At 40.5% G+C, this 16,092-nt stretch overlaps 1 protein-coding gene and 1 long non-coding RNA gene across 3 annotated transcripts; both read right to left on the bottom strand.

The window, feature by feature from the left end:
• Positions 1 to 2,334: 2,334 nt before the first annotated feature.
• On the bottom strand, positions 2,335 to 3,529 carry LOC120294140. Of its 2 annotated transcripts, XR_005551625.1 has the most exons (3): positions 3,416 to 3,529; positions 3,240 to 3,330; positions 2,335 to 2,989 (listed from the first exon to the last, which is right to left on the bottom strand). It is a non-coding gene; the product is annotated as an uncharacterized LOC120294140 (long non-coding RNA). The 2 variants fall into 2 exon arrangements; XR_005551624.1 differs by lacking the exon at positions 3,416 to 3,529 and having other exon boundaries at positions 3,240 to 3,408.
• Positions 3,530 to 12,567: 9,038 nt separating this feature from the next.
• Positions 12,568 to 15,856, bottom strand: LOC104444272 (disease resistance protein RPM1). The gene has a single exon (XM_010057921.3). It carries the CDS (start codon positions 15,737 to 15,739, stop codon positions 12,929 to 12,931), a length of 2,811 nt encoding a protein of 936 aa, XP_010056223.2. The 5' UTR covers positions 15,740 to 15,856; the 3' UTR covers positions 12,568 to 12,928.
• Between the last annotated feature and the right edge of the window lie 236 nt (positions 15,857 to 16,092).

Here is a 16,092-nt window from a genome sequence, read left to right on the forward strand (position 1 = left end):
TCAAAGCATAGAATGTCTTCGGTTCATCATTCACGTTTCACCTGGAATTAGTCGGGGTTGACGGACTTACGATGTAGAATAGACTTTGACACTAAAGTCTAGCAGTCTTCGACTTTGAGTCTTGAGTCCGGCAATATTCGACTTTGAGTCTTGAGTCTAGCGGTTTCAGACTTTGACACGAAGTCCGGAAATCTTGAGAATATATTTTGGACATGTGTTCCGTTCGGTCTTGGTCGTCTTCGACTTTGATAATATCCTCTACATGTTCTAACATCTGCATGGTCTATTACTCAACCATCAAACATGTTAGTAGCCTTTGATTTATTTTGTCATCTTCAAAACATCATAAGGGATTTCCCTAACACTTTTGACAAACTTGAGTGCATGGAAGTGGAGAAGGGATCAATGCCTTGTCTTGAGGAGTTGACTATGGAGAGTTTTAAGCTAATGGAGAAGCTTCCATCGATATCGAGCACCTGGAAAAGTTGAAAGTGCTGAAGTTTATTGACATGCCGATGAGTTCTTGAAGGAACTTAGGCAAGAAGGACAAGACGATGATTACACGAAAGTGGCACATGTTCAGAAGTATATTATGGTTACCGGAGAAATGGGGGATGGGATGTTTTGCTCACCAAGGCATTTGTATGAGGAGCGTTCAATTTCCTCCATGCTCAAAATGAGCAGCTGAGCCTAGAATGCAGTGTAATACTTCTAAGGAGGTATGAGTAATTGAATGACTGTAATCCTAGAAAATAGTTGTTACTTTGTAATAAAAGTCGGGACAAATGCATTGGAAGTTCTAGGACTTGTCATGAAAGTGCAATTGAGTCCTAAAATTTTCAAAAAATCCAAGAAGTCCTAAAACTTGTGAAGTTGGTGCAATCGAGCCCTAAAACTTATTAGCATTTTCTGTTTTTCAAGTTGAATGAATTAATGAAATGACTTTATTGAACCAACTTGACAAGTATAGGACTTAATTGCACTATTTGAAAATTTTAGGACTCAATTGTATTTTCATGATAAGTTTTTGGACTTGATTGCACTTATTGTAAATTTTAGAACTCAATTGTACTTTCTTTACTATGAGTTTGTAAGCGACATTTAGCAGCTAGAAAAGCATTTATGTGCGACATCTCTTTTTCTCAAATAAGAGAAGGGTCAAGTTGGATGGTATATACTCAGCTTTGAACTTGTTGAGGTGTATGCAGATTTAAGTAGAAACATTGTTATTAAGAGGAACCAATTACATGTTTGTCCTTACCAATTACATGTTTGTCCTTACCAAAAAAAAAAAAAAAAAAAAAAAAAATACATGTTTGTCACCGCCTCATATGATTATTTTTGCATGCTTGGCCCAAATGGAACATGTCAGGTCATTATATCATTACTTATGAATCACTCAAGAAGGCCTCTTCTATCTGATGAGGGACTTTGGGTGTTGCGATTAGAGACGCTTCCGCCTATTGAGCAGTCTCAACATTGCTCTTCTCATGAATGGGGTAATCAGTTAGTGAAGACACTTTCCCATGTTTTCCTCATTCAGGCCTCCTGCAGTTCACTGAATTTCACGTCGTGTAGGGACTTTTAAATGGTTTTTGCTGCATTGACCTTGACTAGTCTCTTTCAGCTGTATTAGTCGAACACCTTTCCCATGCCAGGAATTTTAGCGTGTGAGACTTCTGGTGAAGGTCTTGTTTCCCTCGAACTTACAATCTATTCCCATAGTGTTACAAAATTCTCTCTCTCTCTCTCTCTCTCTCTCTCTCTCTCTCTCCCCTACCCCATGGAACAGCAATTTTAAGTGAAAGTTGAACTTCAATCCTGAATCGAATCTTCCAGGATTTCACACTCAAAAAGGAACTTGAGGCAGGCAATGCCAACTGACAATAAGCACCAATTAGGAGGAGAATCCGTATTGAATCAGCAAGGAAGTGAAACGAAAGAGTCCACCATCAATTTCCCTGGCCATACATATATCCATTCACATGAGAGTTGAATCTTGATGGAGAGGAAAAGGCCTTCCATCAAAAGATTGCTTTCATTTCTCTATGTCTTCAACAGCATGCTTTTGCAGCGTCTTCAACAGCATGCTGGCAGACATATCCACAACGGACTGGTCTCAACAATATAAAGATGCTGAGAACTTCCTCGACCGGTGTGAAAGAATAGCACAAGCTTCTCTCTAAGGCTCCCTTGCTTTTTGTTGTGTAGCTTTATGTTGAAAATGCTGTCGGTGAGATCATATCATCTAGCCATTCTAGGGGACCAGAATATGTGTAGTCGGAAAAAATTCAATGAAGCCGGTTATGAAAATGTCAGCATCAACAATCAACATCATACAAAATCATTCTTTTTGATTGCAAAACTTCCTGCCATGCCAAAAAAAAATTCTCTGATACATTGTCAGGGGTTATTACATTTCTGACAGCTTTTTATAGTAGCCAAATTACATACACCGATCAGCCACACCCTTCACACGATAAGAACAAAAGCCAGATTCTTGAACCAACCAAAACCTCAGCGTCCAGATTCAGTAGTTTCATGGATAATCCTCTCAGCACCAATATTGTCCACCTTGATTATGCTCCACTTAAGTGAGCAAAAACTCCCCATCTAATGCATCCATCATCCCAAAAAGGTGAGCAGGAGCCCTTGCTTGCTCACTTTTTTCAGCTGGCTTCAATAAATGATGATGCCATCAAAATTTTCATAACACTCCGTTATATGAGGCTCTTATGATACATGATCGCCTAAATAAGCATAAACTCTTCGTTTGAACGCTCTTCCCAATTCAACGACCCTCATCTGCCTATGCATGCTGTCTAGCTGCATAATCCTAATATTTCTTTGGGACATCCGATTTGCTACATCAACTGTCAAGCTGGCAATATCTCTACTATTTGTCAACATGTGCAAGTTAGCAGCAGAATACACAGGATTGGACACAAGCCGGCTGAGTAATATCAAATATTCCCGCATGAATAAGCTCCTGAGAAATAGTATAAGTTAGTGCAGGAGGAAGGAAGGCAAAAGAAACTAAATCAACAGCAAGGACCCCGATAGGTATGTTAGAACTTAGAAGGCTAGTAATCAACCGGTATTTCAAAGATAACATGCTGACAATAAATGCAAGCACGAGTACCTTTAAATTTCAAAGATGCTGGCATTGTGCTAAATTCAACTTTTTAACAAATGACTATGAATCATCAAATAGAGAAGAAATGAAAAGAAATGGGTACTGCATCTGGCATCCTGTTTGTGTAAACTGTAGAACTTTGCAATGTCTTTAGTTAGGTTCGTCATGGTGCAGACTACAGCGAGTGCAGACACCTGCAGAAACATATCATTATTGTACTGGCATGCAGCAGGACTTGCGGCCTTTCCCCAAAAATTTGTACAAAAAAATATTTCTTACTGGCTTTTGGAAAATTCAGGAGAGAGGCTGTTAAAATATGATCCATTTTGTGAAAACTCTATAACTCACTAGACTACTCATGGTTAATGGAGAAGGAGCAAAGTCGGCAGCGACTCTCACATGTTGGAGAATTTTCTGGTACATGGGCAGCAAACCACGTGGACAGCAAAAAGCAAAAGAAAAGTCAAGAATAGCAGCTAAAGGAGAACAAACTAGAGAAGTCTCGTACGTGCATGGGAAATCTTGTATGAAAGTCAAAAATGGCTGCTTGACCATGAATAAAGAATGATCTAGAGTATGTGGGCAGCCGAGAGAACAGAAAAATACAGAAAAATGGAGAATCAACTAGAAGTCCTCAATGTCGGTGGAGAATGGCGGTGACACGCCTATAAATAGGGGTTGGGGTGTGTGTTTTGAGTAGCCTAGAAAAACTACACACACTCCTTCCAAAACCCTTCCTTTGTAATAAAACCTTTCATAATAAAAGCTCTCTTTTTTAACCCATACACCCTTGCCTTTGTAGCCCATATTTCACACATACACACTTGCACACATACACGGTTCCGCAAAACACCAACAGTGGTATCAGAGCCACGTCTTTGGTTGGTATTGGGCGTTTGTCCTACCTACCCACTCCTAAAAATACCCTTTCCAAATACCCACTAACTAAAACATAGACAATTCTACCACGTCCTCATTTCCCATTCCCATTTTTTATGGGAACAACTATGACTTTTGGAGCATAAAAATGACTACATTCTTGATGGCCCAAGACTTATGGGACATCGTGGAAAAAGGTCACGAGGCTCCGCCAGAAGGTGCAAGTGTTTTGAAGGATCAACTACAAAAGGATGCAAGGGCGCTATATTTTCTCCAACAAGCACTCTCGGAAACCGTATTTCCGAGAATAATTGGAGCAAGGACTGCAAAAGAGGCTTGGGATATACTACGAGAAGAATTTCAAGGATCGGAAAAGGTACGCACTATTCGTCTTCAAACACTAAGGAGAGATTTTGAGAATTCTAAAATGAAAAATTATGAGACCGTACAAGAATATTGTGGAAAATTAAAGGAACTCGTTAATCAAATGAGAGCCTATGGAGATGGGATAACTGATCAAAGGGTTGTTGAGAAAATATTGGTGTCACTTACCAAAAAATACAACTCCATAGTTACAACTATAGAAGGAACTAAAGACTTGACGACCCTCTCAATAAGTGAATTAATTGGCTCTCTAGAAGCATATGAGAAAAGACTAATGGCACAAGATGAAGATTCGGTCGAAAGTGCCTTTCAGTCTAAAGTAAATATACGGTCTCATCAAACTAAAAATGATGAAAGGAGCTCATGGAAAAACAAAAGAGGAGGAGAAATTATAAAAAAAAGAAAATTATCCACCTTGTGGTATTTGCAAGAAAACAAATCATTTGGAGAAGGATTGTTGGTTTAAAAATAAAAAAACAATGCCGCTTTTGTAAAAGATATGGCCACGTAGAAAAAGATTGTCGCTCGAAAACAAATAATCGAGCAAACTATGTAGAAAAAAAAGAAAGTGAAGGGAATACATTCTACACAGGCCAAGCGGCAAATGACAATAAAAGTGAAACATGGTACATCGATAGTGGGTGTAGCAATCACATGACAGGGGACGAAACTATATTCACCGATATTGATAAGTCGGTGAAATCCCAAGTAAAATTGGGCAATGGTGCATTAGTAGATGTCAAAGGAAAAGGCACCATCGCCGTGGAAACGAATAAAGGCCCAAAATATATACGTAATGTATATCTAGTCCCTCGTCTTGCACAAAATCTCTTAAGTGTGGGCCAAATGATACAAAGTGGGTATTCTTTATATTTTAATAGAGATGCCTGCATTATCTATGATAAATATAAAAATATCATTGCCTCTGTTAAGATGAAAATAACAATTTTCCTATTCAATGGAAATTGGTCAAAGATATAGCCATGAAAGCTCAACTTGATGATTCATGGTTATGGCATAGAAGATTTGGCCACTTCAATTTTGCTGGACTAAAAATTCTCCATTAGAAAAATATGATGAGAGATTTTCCAGCCATCACAGAAATTTCAGATGTTTGTGAAGGTTGTCTTCTTGGAAAACAACATAGACAGTCCTTCCCATCTGGAGTTGCATGGAAAGCCAAGAAGCCATTAGAACTTGTCCACAAGGATGTGTGCGGTCCGATGAGGACACCTACACCCAGTCAAAATAAATATTTCATTCTATTCATTGACGATTATACAAGAATGACGTGGGTATACTTTCTTCGAGAAAGATCTGAGGTTTTCTCTATCTTCAGAAAATTCAAGAACCACGTCGAGAATCAAAGTGGCCAAAGAATCAAAGTCCTAAGAAGTGACAGAGGCACAGAATACAATTCAAAAGAGTTTAATAAATTTTGTGAAGATGAAGGAGTCCATCATCAACTAACTGTTGGCTACGCCCCAGAACAAAATGGAGTAGCTGAAAGAAAAAATAGAACCGTCATGGAAATCGCAAGGTCTATGCTAAAGGAGAAAGGCCTTCCCAACACTTTCTGTGCAGAAGCAGTTTATACTGCTGTATACCTACTAAACAGGTGTCCAACTAAAGTTGTACAAAATAAAACTCTAGTCGAAGCATGGAGTGGACGGAAGCCTTCAGCAAAGCATCTCAAAGTGTTTGGATGCATTTGCTACGTCCACATCCCTGCTCAAAAAAGGAGTAAACTAGATGAAAAAACAGAAAAAGGAATATTCCTTGGCTACAGTGACCAATCAAAAGGCTATCGAATTTACAACCTAAGAACTAAAAAGTTAATGATTAGTCGGGACGTCGAGTTCGACGAAAATGCTGCCTGGAATTGGGAGGACGAGAAGATTGAGAAGAAGTACATAACCTTGCCAGAAATACCACCTACTCAAGAGGAGACAACGTCACAAGAAGAAGGAGTAGTACCAGATTCCACCACTCACAACGTAACTCCACCAAGCTCTCCAAGGGTGACGCAAGAAGAATCTACTCCAGAGTCTCCAATACTAAGGGTAAAAGCCCTTAGAAGAATTTACGACACATGCAACTTTGCTATTTTGGAACCAGAAAACTACGAACAAGCATCCAAAGAAGAAGTTTGGATAAAAGCCATGGAGGAAGAGATCAAGATGATCGAGAAAAATGAAACTTGGGAACTTGTCGATCGACCCAAAGACAAAGAGATCATTGGTGTCAAGTGGGTCTACAAGACGAAGCTCAACTCAGATGGATCAATCCAAAAGCATAAAGCAAGGCTTGTGGCGAAAGGATACCTGCAACAACCAGGTATTGACTATACTGAAACTTTTGCTCCCGTAGCCCGCCTTGATACTATTCGAGCACTTATAGCTTTAGCGGCACAAAAAGAATGGAAGATATATCAACTAGATGTGAAGTCGGCATTCCTAAATGGATATCTTCAAGAAGAAATTTATGTAGCTCAACCAGAAGGCTTTATTGTCAAAGGCAATGAAGAAAAAGTCTTAAAGCTTAAGAAGGCCCTATACGGGTTAAAACAAGCACCACGTGCGTGGTATAGTAGAATCGATGAGTACTTTATCAAGCAAGGATTCAGGAGGAGTATGAGTGAGCCGACACTCTACATCAAGACCCAAGGTAAGTCCGACACTCTCATTGTCTCTCTATATGTAGATGATCTTATATATACAGGAAACAATGAGACAATGATCCGAGAATTTAAAAAAGAAATGATGAAAACATTTGAAATGACGGACTTGGGCTTGATGAACTATTTCCTCGGTATTGAAGTTAATCAAGATAAAGGAATTTTCATCTCACAAAAGAAATATACAAAAAGGCTCCTTGAAAAATTCAAAATGAGTAATTGCAAAATAGTGGCAACACCACTTGTGATGAATGAGAAACTATTGAAAAATGATGGAGCTGAAAAAGCATATGCTTCACTCTACAGAAGCCTAATTGGGAGTCTACTATACCTTACTGCTACAAGACCGGATATTATGTATGCGACAAGTTTACTATCATGGTTTATGTAGAGTCCAAGCCAAATTCATTTTGGAGCAGCCAAGAGAATTCTAAGATACTTACGAGGAACTACTGATTATGGTATTTGGTACCGACCTAGTGCAACAACTAAGTTGATCGGTTATACTGATAGTGATTGGGCAGGATCATCCGATGACAGGAGGAGCACCACTGGTTATGCATTCACATTAGGTTCTGGAATATTTTCATGGATATCCAAAAAACAAGACTCAGTGGCACAGTCTACTGCCGAAGCTGAATACATCGCAGCTACAATGACTGCCAGTCAAGCAATATAGCTTCGAAGAATTTTAGAAGACATTGGAGAAGCACAAACGGAATCAACTCCGATACTTTGCGACAATAAGTCCGCAATCGCTATATCAAAGAATCCAGTATTCCATGGAAGAACCAAACATATCAACATCAAATATCACTTCATACGAGAGGCGCAGAATAACAAAGAGATCGAGCTAAAATATTGCAAAACTGAGGAACAAGTAGCCGACATCTTCACTAAAACACTATCGCGAGCCAAGTTTGAGACATTACGAGAAATGCTTGGAGTATCACAAAAATGGATCAAGGAGGAGTGTTAAAATATGATCCATTTTGTGAAAACTCTAGAACTCACTAGACTACTCATGGTTAATGGAGAAGGAGCAAAGTCGGCAGCAACAATTTGTACAAGCCTAGAAGACTCTCACATGTTGGAGAATTTTCTGGTACATGGGTAGCAAACCACGTGGACAGCAAAAAGCAAAAGAAAAGTCAAGAATAGCAGCTAAAGGAGAACAAACTAGAGAAGTCTCGTACGTGCATGGGAAATCTTGTATGAAAGTCAAAAATGGCTGCTTGACCATGAATAAAGAATGATCTAGAGTACGTGGGCAGCCGAGAGAACAGAAAAATACAGAAAAAATGGAGAATCAACTAGAAGTCCTCAATGTCGGTGGAGAATGGCGGTGACACGCCTATAAATAGGGGCTGGGTGTGTGTTTTAAGATATAGAAAAAACTACACACACTCCTTCCAAAACCCTTCCTTTGTAATAAAAGTTTTCATAATAAAAGCTTCTTTTTTTTTTTTTAACCCATACACCCTTGCCTTTGTAGCCCATATTTCACACATACACATTTGCACACACACACGCTTCCGCAAAACACCAACAGAGGCCCTGAAGATCAAACTAAAAAGAGGCGAGGAAATTGAAGTAGCAATGTCTCACAACAAATATCATCTTGATATATTCTACAGGGAATTGCTACAGTATACCAATAAATCAAGCAACATGCAAAGGAAGAAGTAGGGCCAAAGAGATATCAAGGGATGCTGGTCATAATCAAATACCTCTTTTTCAAGACCCTAGACCTTAAACACACCTACGTCACCAAATTGCCAATTGTGATCTTGAAGCTTCAACGACTTCGCCATCTTCTTGTATATCGTTATGAAAACACAGCCTCCTCACGGTTTAGATATGGTTTCAAGTCCCCAGAAAATATAGGGGCTCTACAGTCCCTGCAAAAGCTCTGCTCCATAGAAGCAGATGACAGGAGAAACAGCAGCTTAAGGAGAGCTTGGAAAGTTGACAGAATTGATTAGGTTAGGCATCGTGAAGTTGAGAAAAGAAGATGCAAGGGAATTGTGCTCATCAATTGAAAAATTAACCAAGCTTCAAGCAGTATCTGTAAGTTCAGTCAATGAAAATGAGATTATTGATCTACAACCCCTCTTTTCTCCACCTCCTTTTCTCCAGAGAATCTACTTGATAGGACGTCTGGAGGCATTACCACATTGGATATCATCTCTTGATAGCCTAACGGTATTGCAACTGAGATGTAGTCAGCTGAAGGATAGTCCACTGTTGTCTCTTGGGAATTTGCCTAATCTTGTGCATCTCAGGTTGCTTCAGGTTTATGAAGGAACCAAGTTGCATTTCAAAGCCAACAGCTTCAAGAAGCTACGGTTTCTGGCACTTGGTCCTTTTGACAAACTCACATGCGTGGAAGTGGAGAAGGGATCAATGCCTTGTCTTGAGGAGTTGATTATTGAGAGTTGTAAGCAATTGGAGAAGCTTCCATCCGGTATTGAGCACCTGGAGAAGCTGAAAGTGCTGAAGTTCATTGACATGCTTGATGAGTTCGTGAAGAAACTTATGCGAGATGGACAAGACGATTGTTACCAGAAAGTGGCCCATGTTCCAGAAGTATATTACGGTTACCGGAGAGGAGGGGGATGGGATGTCGTGCTCGCCAAGGCATTTGTGTGAGGAGCGTTGAATTTCCTCCATGCTTGAAATGAGTGGATGAGCCTGGGATGCAGTATAATACTTGTCACGGTGTATTAGTGATTGAATGACAGTAATGCTAGAAAATCATTGCTACTTTGTGATAAAAGTTCAAAAGCATAGTGTAAGGTTACTATGGGTCTGTAAATGACATTTAGCAGGTGGTTTGCATTAGTCTGCAACCCTTTCCCTCGGAGAAGAGAAGGGTCAAGTGATGGTGTATATTTTGCTTTGAACTTCTTGGTATGTACGCAGATATAAGATGAAATTCTGCTATTGTAAGAAACCATTTAGATGTTTGTCAACAATTTATGTGATTATTTGAGCATTCCTTTTGCGGGCTAGGCCCAGATGGCACGTATCAGGTTGCTACAGTCTTACTCGTGAAGCATCCGATGCGCGACATGGGGTGTTGCAGCCAATGTTCACGAGTGCTGTTTTCAAACAAATGCCAGCCCTCCTGGAATTCTCCATTGAATTTCACTTCGGGTAGAGACTTTAAAATGGTTTTTTCTGCCTTGACCACGACAAGTCTTTTACAGTTGTGTTATATTGTAATAACCTAGTTTGATTTTATTTTTTTTTATTTTTTTTTGGGGTGTTGACTGAGAGAAGTGGAGGCGCGGCCATGTGGCGTGGGGCAGCGCTTCGGAGGAAACTCCAAATGAAAGGAACAAAACCAAAAGACGTGGGGGCAGCTCGCATGGGTGAAGGTGTAGTGAAGAGAGAGAGAGAGATCGGTGGGCTGCTGGTCCTTTTTCCGAATTGAAGAAAACAAAAAGCAGAAAAGAAACAAATAAAAGAGGGAAGGGATAAGGGAAGAAGGGAGTGTCGGCAGGTGGTGGGCCAAGGAGGAAACGTGCGAAATGGATTGAGAGAGAGAGAGCCGTGAAAGTGGCTAAGAAGAGACCGGTCAAAGAAGAAAGGAAAATTGAAGACCAAGCAGAGAGTTGTCGGGTGAGGGAAAGCACGCGCGAGGGAGAGTGAGAGAGGGGAAGACCGAAGGAAATGGGGAAAAATTAACAGGATTTCAATATTAATTCAATCTTGGTCCCACGACTTCTATTCAATTCAATCTGATCCCCAAAAATTCCCAAGATGAAATATGTGATCCTCACTTGCTTTCTTGCACTATAATTCCCTCAAATAACAAATCTTTGATAGCAAAAACGGCCATTTTCCCTCAATTCCAAATTCTACTTTATTTTTCTCGACATCTAATTTTCTGAACAAACAAATCCGGTTGATATTTAATTCGAACGCAAAAAAAGCCCAAACAACTTCCATTTACTGATTCACTTACACCAGATGCCAAAAGTCTCTTCAAATTGGCCAATCCGTATTTCCGTGCATTTTCCGAATCGTCCATCTCGATTTCCCGAAAAATCCCGAATTCTCCAAAATTTCCTCAAAATGTGAGGCAACGTTCTTAGAATGACACGACATGACTTCCAATTTCTGAAATTGAATTCAAATTCGTGATTATTTTCAATCAAACATGCTTTTAGTGTGATCTTACCTACTGAGTAGCTTTTAGGAATTTTTAGTGCAATTGATCCGTAGTCGATTTTCTTCGAACCACAATGAACCCATTCGACACATTGGCGACTCTTCGTGGTCATGAAGATCTCAAGATTTCAAATACGGACATAAGGTACCAAAATGACGGTAAAATCAAACTAGTGCCGGCCAACGAGAATTTTCCAATTTAGTGGAGTCACCCACGATCAGCCACACATCTTAATCGAACCGACCTATCTCTAATCTTAATTCGATTTTTAACTATGCCGTCATGACCTCTAAAGATGAGCACGGTCGAGAAATCAATTCCTTATAGAACTCTCAAGTCTATTGCATTTAAAATCCCTTAATGGCTTCACCAAATAGGCCAATTATTTCGTGAGTGGCCATCTCAGAGAAAAACACTATAGTCACGTTGAAGAAATGCTCGACTTATCCAATTGAACTCAGAACCTAAAAATCAGGATGTCACACAGCAATCACGGGATGATGGAAGGAAATGAGGAGACTTTCACTGTTTTGATTCTTTTTTTATTCTCATACGAAGAATCACATTTTTTTATTCTCAATTATCTTCCCAATCTATTCCCAGGAATAAAAATCTTACCAAACACGATTCTTGTTCCAAACTGATTTTGGAAACAAAAAATCAGAATCATGCACTGTTTGGCTCGTTGCCAAACAGCCCCTTAGCTTGACAAGGTCCTGTGGCATGTACATGCAAAACTCCTTTGCTTTAATCATCTTTCTTCTTTCCTTTTTTTACTTCTCTCTATTTCCCCTTCTTTTTTTTTTTTTTTTGCAAGTGCCCTTAGTCTCATCTGTCCTAGCCGAGCGGCTCCTTTCTCTCTTTATTGACCAAATCAAAGTTTTTTTTTTTTTTTTTTTTTTTTTTTGGTTAGGGTAGTTTCCACCACTTTGAAAAGGCAATATTACACCGGGAAGCCTAGCCAATAGAAGAGCAGCTTAAGAGAATTAGGCATGTTGGTACTCAAGTCACAAACAAAGCAAATTAAGTAGCATGCAGTCATACTAAAAGATATGAATAACGGTCATTTACAGCTTACTCAAGACCAAGAGTGTAAGGTTTTTTAATTTGTTAAGCGGGTGTGCATCATAACCAAGCGTGCATCATGACCAAACAACCATAAATTGATGAAATGACTATGTTGGAATTTGCAATTGCGCAACACATGATTTTAATATCAATGGTAGATTTTGTTAGAGATGTGCAATTGCATGTGTGTGAAGGACTAATAATAGAGACAGGATAAGGTAGGATGGTTCAGGAGTATAGTCATGAGATGAAATAAAATAGTTTCATTAGATGAAAAAAAAAATAGTTGTACAAATACAGCTGATGGGGTCTTGGTGGGGAGCTAAAGAAGTGGATCTACGAGCTCACTCCCCACACATTCATCATGAATGAGTATTGCCTATTTACAAGCAACTTCACTGCATTAGTATTACAAGCACCTTGGAAGATAGCACAAGTTCAGCCAATTCTTTTGTCCTTTTGCAGTCATATTTCAACCTACTTTCTTATCTTTCGACTGCAACTCCTCTTTGCTTGCTGCTCACGTCTGAGAAAATATCACAAAGCGTCAACGATTTTCTAGAATTGCAGTCATTCAATCAAACTGCGTCCCAGGCTCAGCCACTCATTTCGAGCATGGAGGAAATTCAACGCTTCTCTCACACAATGTCTTGGTGAGCAAAGCGTCCCATCCCCCACATCTCCGGTATCCGTAATATACTTCTGGAAACTGGGCCACTTTCAGGTAACAATCGTCGTCTTGTCCATCTCTCTTGAGTTTCTTCACGAACTCATCAGACATGTCAATGAACTGCAGCACTGTCAGCTTTTCCAGGTGCTCAACACCCGATGGAAGCTCCTCCATTAGCTTACAATTCGCAATAATCAACTTCTCAAGACAAGACATTGATCCCTTCTCCACTTCCACGCATTTGAGTTTGTCCAAATGGATGAGGCCCAGACACTGTAGCTTCAGAAAGCCGTTGGCATTGGCACGCAGCTTGGTTCCTTCATAAGCCTGAAACAACTCGAGATGCACAAGATTGGGCAAATTCCCCAGAGACGACAGTGGATTATCCTTTAGGTGACTACATTTCAAATGCAATACCATTAGGCTATCAAGAGATGATATCCAACGTGGTAATGCCTCCAGACGTCCTGTCAAGTGGATTCTCTGGAGAAATGGAGGCGGAGCAGAGAGCTGTTGTAGATCAATAATCTCATTTTCGTCCACTGAAGTTACAGATATTGCTTGAAGCTTTGTTAATTTTTCAATCGACGAGCATAATTGCTGTGCATCTTCTCTTCTCAACTTCAAGATGCCTAACCTGTTCAATTGTTTCAACTTTCCTATCTCTCTCATTAAGCTGCTGTTTCTGTCGCCACCTGCTTCTATGCAGCAGAGCTTTTGCAGGGACTGTAGAGACCCTATTTCTTCTGGGGACTTGAAGCCGTACTTACAGCATGAGTACGGTGTGTCTGAATAACGATATACGAGTAGATGGCGAAGTCGTTGGAGCTTCAAGATTGCAACTGGCAATTCTGTGACATACGTGTGTTTAAGGTCTAGGGTCTCCAGGTTTTGAAGGTTCCCTATGGAATTTGGAACAGTTCTCACCTTGGTGTACCTGAAGCTTAGATATCTCAGGCAGCGCCACTCAGCAAGTTTAGCTGGGAACCTTGTCAAAGGAGCAGCTTGCAAGTCCAGAACAGTGAGTAGTCTCATTTCACTACCTAGAACAGCATCCATGGAAGATCTCTCTGCCCCAAACATGTGTAATGAACGAAGCTGAGACAATGACCTTTTCTGCTGTATAGCTTGCAGGCTGTTTTGTATAGATAGGCGACGAACTTTGTCTGGCCAATTAGGCTGTTTTTCTATGACTGTTTCTGCAAAGCCTTGGTTGCTTGACTTTGAAGTAATAATATCCACCAGAAGATCATGGATACGGCAAAATTTCATCCTTCCATCGTATGTTTTAACAGCCACCTCTATCAGGCTTCTGTTCAGGAGCTCACTGAAGTACTCCTGGGCTACTTCTTCTACCGTCATGCCGTCTTTCTTGTCTACAAATCCTTCTGCAATCCATAATCGAAATATTGTCCCACAGTCAATGATGTAACCCTTGGGAAATACGCTTAAGTGCAAGAAACAGGACTTCAAGTAGTATGGCAGGTCATCAAAACTAAGTGAAAGAACTCTCTTCAAGGTTTTGAACTTGTCGTTGCAACTGATTTCAGTGCAAAGACTGCGAAGTACCAAATCCCATTCATCCTTTTTTCTTGTGTCTTTTGAAACCAAAACACCAGCGATAGCCACAATGGCAAGTGGCAATCCCTCACACTTTCTCAGAATAAGCCCACAGGTCTCCTCTAGGTGAGGAGGGCACAAGTTCCCCTGAAATGTTTTAGAGCAGAAAAGCTTCCATGACTCTTCAGCTGACAGTGGCTCCATCTTGTAAACCATACCCCTGAATTCCGCGCATGAGGTATGTGCTAAATCGGAATTCCTGGATGTGATGATTATTCTGCTGCCACAGGTGTTGTTAGGCAATGCATGTTTGATCGCATCCCAATCATTCATGCGCCACGCATCATCTACAACAACTAGATACCTTTCTTGTTGTAGCAAGTCCTTGATAATCGTCTTCTGGCGTAACCTGTCCTTGTTGTCCTCTAGTGGAGGAACTGTTTCTTCGGTCTCCCTCGTAATTTGTCCAAACATGCCTTGAAGGATCTCTTCTATATTTGGAGATTGAGAAAGAGTTATCCAAGCACGTACCATGAAATGTTTCTTCACTTCTGGATCTTCGTAAACTTGCTTCACTAATGTAGTTTTCCCCAGTCCTCCCATCCCCACGACTGAGATTACTTGACGAGTGGAAGCGCCCTCAATCAGCCAGCCGACCAGGTTTTTTGTCGGTTCACTGATGCCTACCAGCTCAGCTTTGTCTAAAAGAAGAGCATTCCCTCGCTGGTCCTGCCATGTGTCGTCTGGCTTACTAGAGCCATAGCGATGTTCGACTTTATTTAATTTGTCTCGGACTCTCCAGTTTCCATCGTAGATGCTTTTGATTCTGGCGTTGATGGATTTCATCTCCAAAGCAATTCGGTATCGACCTTTCATGTTCTTGATACAGCAGGACAACTTGGATAGAAGACCTGAAATACCAATTCCATGATCATGCGCAAGGAGAAGTTTGAACTCATCAAGAGCGTCTTCAGTGTCATATGCGATTTCTCTCAGCTGCTTCACCCAAACTTTGACTTCCTCGTCGCTCTCTTCCAGGGAATCTGCAACCCTCAGGGATGCCCTGACGTACTCCAATTGCCTCTTCACTAAAGGAACTTCTTCCTCGGCACCTCCCAATAGAACCCCATTCTCTAGAAAGTCTTTGAGCTTGCCAAGTAGGTAGTTTACTGCAATTTCTGCCATGCTCTATTTTGCAGATATCGAAGTTCTAGAGAATACACGGTACTTCCGCTGGCTGGGGGTTTGGTGTGGAAATGGTCAAGCTTGTGACGTCTAAGTCTGTTGAAAATTGGTGATCCATTGTTGACAAAGAAATCTCAAGTTTACAAGCATATTGTGTAATATTTGACTTGGTCAAAAGGCATATAGCCTCCGCCCGACCAAAACAAAAAGAGGCATATAGCCTTTGACTTGGTCAGTATTTAAGAGCACACGTGAAAAGAGAAAAGGAAAGGAAACCAGAAGGAAAGAAAGAAAAGGAGAAGGAGCACACAATATGGAAGCAATTATCTGAGGTGACAGTGCAAAGTCTTGTC

The sequence above is a fragment of the Eucalyptus grandis genome, chromosome 5 (genome assembly GCF_016545825.1).
Source record: "Eucalyptus grandis isolate ANBG69807.140 chromosome 5, ASM1654582v1, whole genome shotgun sequence".
NCBI classification, from domain to species: Eukaryota; Viridiplantae; Streptophyta; class Magnoliopsida; order Myrtales; family Myrtaceae; genus Eucalyptus; species Eucalyptus grandis.